The sequence below is a fragment of the Lupinus angustifolius genome, unplaced genomic scaffold, assembly GCF_001865875.1.
Source record: "Lupinus angustifolius cultivar Tanjil unplaced genomic scaffold, LupAngTanjil_v1.0 Scaffold_29_3, whole genome shotgun sequence".
NCBI classification, from domain to species: domain Eukaryota; kingdom Viridiplantae; phylum Streptophyta; class Magnoliopsida; order Fabales; family Fabaceae; genus Lupinus; species Lupinus angustifolius.
In genome coordinates this window covers 43,887-50,311 of record NW_017720548.1, presented here as the reverse complement: position 1 = coordinate 50,311, position 6,425 = coordinate 43,887, and the positions used below count along the sequence as shown (strand labels likewise).

General features: G+C 38.9%; 1 protein-coding gene across 1 annotated transcript; it reads left to right on the top strand.

The window, feature by feature from the left end:
- Nucleotides 1-991: 991 nt before the first annotated feature.
- LOC109338552 lies at nt 992-4,919 on the top strand. Its single transcript, XM_019575819.1, has 4 exons — nt 992-2,722; nt 2,894-3,125; nt 3,242-3,793; nt 4,555-4,919. Exons 1-4 carry the CDS (start codon nt 992-994, stop codon nt 4,917-4,919), a joined length of 2,880 nt encoding a protein of 959 aa, XP_019431364.1.
- Nucleotides 4,920-6,425: the final 1,506 nt, after the last annotated feature.

Below are 6,425 nucleotides of genomic sequence, written 5' to 3'. Positions count from 1 at the left end.
GGCATTTGAATAAGCATGTCATATATACACACACAGCCACCGCGAATCACCATCATCGTAAATCATGAACCACACCTCTGTCATCGGTATGAGTCCACGACTCACCTTCATTTTTACCGGAGGAGATAAAAGGAGGAAAAGAAAGGTGGTGTACCCGACTCGCCATCTGATAAGGGTGATTCTGTAATTCTATTTCAAAGTTAGTTAGGAAGTAGGCTATAAATAGAAACTTTTCAAATGGTAGTCAATAACAGATTTTCCATTTTTAGAAAGTTACAAAACTTCTTCTCTCTTCAAACCAAATTTCTTATAATTCTTGATTGATTCTAATAAGAAAGTTCAAATTCCTTTCTCAATTATAGGAATTCCTACGCTTATTCCATTGAATTCATCGGTTGTTGTGTGATTCCTTGACAACCATAACAATTGGTATCTAGAGCTTTTTTTCTGGGGTAGGATGGCAGATTCCACGCGTATGCAAGCTGCTGCAAGAGAAATTGAAGAACGTTTGGAGACACGCCTTTTGGATAAACTAGAACTGCGTCTAGCTGAATTGGTGAGCTCAATGCAGAAATCCATGCCGGAAACTGTTAAGCAGTTAGTGGAAGAGGTGTTCAGGCAGAATATGCCATCAGAAGGATCACCATTGCCGAATAAAGCGGGCATGGGAAGTGGAGATCACCACCATCGCAATCAGGGTGAGCGTACTAATCCCTACTCGTATGCGTGTCACACACGGTTATCTAGGATAGAACTTCCTAGGTTCAATGGAACTAATATGAAGGAGTGGTTATACCAATGTGAAACGTATTTTATGGTGGACAACACTCAGGAGGAATTTAAGGTCAAACTTGCAATCATGCACTTTGAGGGTAAAGCCTTGAAGTGGCATCATGCCTATGTGAGGTCGATGTGGGTGAACTCACTACCTACATAAGGAGAGTATGTGAAGACACTAATTGAAAGATTTGGGGAGGTTTGTGATGACCCTATGGCGAAGTTGATGAAACTTAGGCAGAAGGGCACCATTGCTGAGTATCATGAAGAATTTGATGTTGTCATTACAAGGCTGGATCTTTCTGAAGATTACATTTTGAGTTGTTTTCTGGGTGGTTTGAAGAACGATGTACATATGATGGTACGAATGTTTCAGCCCCAAATTGTAAGGAAGGCATTCACCTTGGCTAAGCTTTATGAAGTTGCTAGTCTTACCATTCAGAATCAGGGGAGAGTCAAGAATCCTTCTTATAGAAATATGGGAGGAAGACCTTTAATCAGTTCTAAACCTGCTTTGACTACTGATTCGGAAGGGTTGAAAGAAAAGACAAGATTTAGCAGAAGTTTGACACCAGCATATATGAATGAGAGGAGGGCAAAGGGACTCTGTTACTTTTGTGATGAAACATATACACCAGAGGATAGCTTGACTCACAAGAAACTACAGATTCATCTGTTAGAGGTGGATGAATTGGAGGATGAGGAGGTTGAGCTTGGTGGGGGGCAAGAAGCAGTCATGAAATCAAGTGAAGAGCCACATATTTATGTTAATGCTTTAACTGGGGTGGCCAATTTCAGAACTATGCGGGTCACAGGTAAGTACAATAAAAAGCCCTTGCACATTCTGATTGATAGTGGCAGCACTCGCAACTTTCTTGATAGGCAAGTAGCTAAAAGAATTGGGTGCAGAATTGAGGAATTGCAACCTATTTTGGTCACTGTGGCATATGGGACCAAAGTACCAATTTCTTCGGTTGTGAGGAATTTTAGTTGGACTCTCCAACAAAGTACCTTCACCTCAGATGTGATGTTGCTTCCATTGGGGTGTTGTGATATTGTATTGGGCATTGAGTGGCTAATCACCTTGGGGGACATTACATGGAATTTCAACAAGTTGACCATGGAGTTTTGCCTCCAAGGAAGAAGACATGTGCTTAGGGGTGCCACACAGTTTGAATGCAAATCTGTTAAGGCTCAACAGTTGGAGAAGGCTATGCTCATGGGGGTCCATCTCTCAATGATTCAGTTAGGTAGTGCAGAAGGGGGTCTCTTGCATACTTTTACAACTCATGCGGATTCTAGTCAGATTCCTCTAATAATTGAGTGCATACTACAAGCATATGTTGATGTTTTTTCCAATCCTACTCAATTGCCACCAACCAGAGCAGAGCATGATCATAGGATTCCATTAATGCATAATATGGATCCTGTAAACAAAAGACCATATAGGTATGCTAAGGAACAGAAGGATGTTATTGACAAACTGGTCCATGATATGCTAAGCTCAGGAGTAATCCAAACAAGCAATAGCCTGTATGCAAGTCCTGTTGTTTTGGTGGGGGAAAAGGATGGCACTTGGAGACTATGTGTTGATTATAGGGAGCTAAACAAGGACACCATCAAGGACAGGTTTCCTATTCCCTTAGTTGATGACCTTATGGATGAGCTACATGGCTCTAGCATCTTTTCTAAGATCAATCTGAGAGCAGGCTACCATCAAGTGAGGATGAGTTCCAATTATGTTCATAAGATAGCTTTTAGAACACATAGTGGGCACTTTGAGTATTTGGTGATGCCCTTTGGCCTAACAAATGCACCTGCTACATTCCAGAATTTGATGAATTCAGTTTTCAAGGACTTTCTCAGGAAATTTTTGCTTGTCTTCTTTGATGACATTCTTATCTATAGCAGTACAATAGATGAACACCTTGTGCATCTAGAGCTAGTACTTGCTAGGATGGGGGAACATCAATTGTTTGCCAAACAATCTAAGTGCTATTTTGGAATTAGGAGGGTGGAGTACTAGGTGCACTTCATATCAGAGGAAGGTGTAGCCACTGACCCAGCCAAGATCAGTGCAGTCTAGAATTGGCCCTTGCCTCAAACACTGAAGCAGTTGAGGGGATTTTTGGGGTTAGCAGGGTACTACAGGAGGTTTGTGAAGGGATATGGCACAGTGGCCAAGCCACTCACTGAGATGTTAAAAAAAGATAAGTTCAAGTGGTCTGCTGAAGCCAAATTGTCATTCCAAAAGGTGAAGGAGTTATTAACTATTGCCCATGTGTTGGCTCTACCTGATTTTACACAACAATTCACCATTGAAGTAGATGCATCAGGGCAGGGAGTTGGTGCTGTGTTAATGCAAAGAAACCATCCTATTGCTTTTATTAGTAGAATGTTAAATCAGCAACAACAATCACTATCAACATATAAAAAAAAAAGCTTATAGTTGTGGTTTTTGCAGTCCAAAAATGGAGGCACTATCTGTTAAACAAACACTTCATCATCAAGACTGATCATAAGAGCTTGAAATATATGTTGGATCAAAGATTGACCACTGAATTTCAACAAAAGTGGTTGGTAAAACTTATGGAGTTTGATTTTTCCATTGAATACAAACAAGGGAAGGACAATGTAGTGGTTGATGCTCTCTCTCGAATGGAAGGGGTTGAATGTCAAGCAATTTTGGTACACACTTTGAATTCAGAGTTGTTGGGAAGAATTCAGGGCACTTGGAACAACGATGTTAACAGTGATGCTAGTCTGCAGAGGGTGATACTCCAATTGCAATCTGATCCAGCTAAACACAAACACTACACTTGGAATGGCATAGAACTAAGAAGAAAAGGCAAGTTGGTGGTTGGTAAGGATGGCTCACTCAGGCAGGAGTTATTACAATGGTTTCATGAGGCAGCTTCAGGGGGACACTCTGGAAGGAATGCAACTATCCAGAGGATTAGAGTAGTGCTTTATTGGAAAGGGTTAAATAAGGATGTTAAATCCTTCATTCAACAATGTTCTATCTGCTAGAGGTGTAAGTATGATACCTCTACTTATCCTGGTCTACTACAACCTCTGCCTATTACTGAATATGTATGGCAACACATCACTGTGGACTTTATTGAAAGGTTACCTATTTCTAATGGCAAGTAGGTCATTTTTGTAGTAGTGGATAGGTTGAGTAAGGTTGCTCATTTCATCCAGCTTACTCACCCTTACACACCTAGCATTGTAGCTCAAGCATTCATGGATAATGTGTTCAAATTACATGGATTTCCAAAATCAATAACCAGTGACAAGGACCCTGTGTTTATCAGAAAATTTTGGCAAGAACTTATGGCTTTTCAAGGAGTACAATTGCAGCTTTCTACATCCTACCACCCCCACACAAATGGACAATCCGAGGTTGTCAACAGGTGTTTGGAAACAAATCTTCGTTGTATATGTGTAGATACTCCTCAGCAATGGGTATGTTAGTTGTCATTAGTTGAATGGTCGTATAATACTACATTTCACACTTCCATACAAGCAACTTCTTATGAAGTGGTGTATGGTCAACCCCCTCCCACATACTTGCCTTACTTGCTAGGAGAATCTAAGGTACAACTGGTAGATAGGAGCTTGGCTAAAAGAGAAGAAATGTTGAAGGTGCTTAAGTTTCATCTAAGGAGGGCCCAAGATAGAATGAAACAATTGGTGGATAAACGTCGAAGTGATAGGCAATTTTAGGAAGGTGATTTAGCTATATCAAGCTGCATTCTTACAAGCAAATTTCAGTGGCAGCTAGGAGTAATGAGAAGCTTGCTCCTAAATACTTTAGTCCCTTTCCTATACTCAGCAGGGTTGGATTCGTGGCTTACAAAGTGCAGATTCCAGAGCATGCTAAAATCCACAATGTGTTTCATGTCTCTCAACTGAAAAAACATGTTGGGCAGGTTGTTACTTCTTCAATTCTTCCTTCTGATACAAGTGCAGATAATCAAAACAAAGAACCTGAGCTCATACTTGATAAGATCACAATAAAACGTAGAGGGCAGCCAGTAACCAAGGTTTTAGTTAAATGGAAACATCAATTGATTGAAGATGCTTCATGGGAATTCTACTATGATCTATGCAAAAGATTTCCGAATTTTCATTCTTGAGGACAAGAATGTTCTTTTGGGGTGGGCAATGATAATGGTGATTCTGTAATTCTGTTTTAAAGTTAGTTAGGAAGTAGGCTATAAATAGAAACTTTTCAAATGGTGGTTAATAACAGATTTTCCCTTTATAGAAAGTTACAAAACTTCTTCTTCTCTCTTCAAACCAAATTTCTTGTAATTCTTGATTGATTCTAATAAGAAAGTTCGAATTCTTTTCTCAATTATAGGAATTCATATGCTTATTCCATTGAATTCATCGGTTCTTGTGTGATTTCTTGAATTCTATAAAACAACCATAACACCATCATTTTCGCTGGTGAATGAAGAAAAAGAGAAGATGAAGGCTTAAGGATTTTGATCCCTTACCTGATTTGGGCATGAAGGGCGATGTAGGAACCCCTCTCAATCTCAGCTACCTGGTAGCATTTCGTTTCTCCCATGGCGGAGATCCTCGTTTGGTAAGTGTCGTGAGGAGGGGATAGAGGAGAGGACCATACCTTATACTCCAACTCGTTCTGGTGTTGCGTGGAAGCTAGAACCTCTAGCCATCATTGTCTTCCTCCACCAGTTTGAATCTTAGCCATCACTAGGGAGGATAAGTGATTGAAGTTTTAGGGATTTCAATTCTCTTCCTTTTCATGTTTTAGACATGTGTTAAACAGGCAAGGTAGCCTCTTCAACCTAACTTCATTTTCCGTTTTTACTTAACCCATTTTTTTATTCCTTTATTATATATTTATTTGTTTTATTTGTTCCAATATCATATGTTTAAACAATTGCAGTAAGGTGATTGTCAATTAGAATATTTGATATCCCATTACTATTGAGTTACAATAGTATACTCTAATCTAAATTACACTAATATTTGTCTTAATAAAGATTATTTTATCATGTGTATGAATTTTATGGAATTTTTACAATAAGATTGTGATTCGAGTCATCTCTAACTTCTCTGAAAATGGGAAGAAGGTCTACGATAAACACCGTCTCTAAGCTATTAATTCCATATAAAAATATAATCAAAACCTATTTTACATAAATGAATTATGGAATTTTCATAGTAGGGTCATGGTTCGAATCGTCTCTAACTTCCCTGAAAATAGGAAGATGGTCTACGACCAACACAATCTCTAAGTTATTAATCTCACACAAGGAAATGATTCAAAACTATGTCATCGCTGAATTTTATGGGATTTTTATGGTAAGGTTATGGTTTGAGTTGTCTCTAACTTCCGCGAAAATGGGAAGAAGGTCTACGACCAATATCATCTCTAAACTATTAGTTCCATTGAACTAAAACTATCATATACTAAATATTTCAAAATCCACAAAATCAACTCCACCAGATCTATCAATACCAAATCGACATTTTCAAATCAATCACAATCAACCAAACTAACCAACCAATTTTCGAACTAGAACTACGTAGTCTTGATTTCCCTATTGCACCCAGGAATACGTAGGAGCGAAATAAACTCTTGTCAGACACAAGTATAAAAAATAAAA

What these genes read in the sequence shown, in the direction of transcription:
- LOC109338552 (XM_019575819.1), top strand. Translation starts at nt 992, where the DNA reads ATGGCGAAGTTGATGAAACTTAGGCAGAAGGGCACCATTGCTGAGTAT. An exon ending in ACCTTGTGCATCTAGAGCTA is followed by an intron (nt 2,723 to 2,893) that starts GTACTTGCTAGG and finishes ACACTGAAGCAG; the next exon opens with TTGAGGGGATTTTTGGGGTT. An exon ending in TAAATCCTTCATTCAACAAT is followed by an intron (nt 3,794 to 4,554) that starts GTTCTATCTGCT and finishes AGCAAATTTCAG; the next exon opens with TGGCAGCTAGGAGTAATGAG.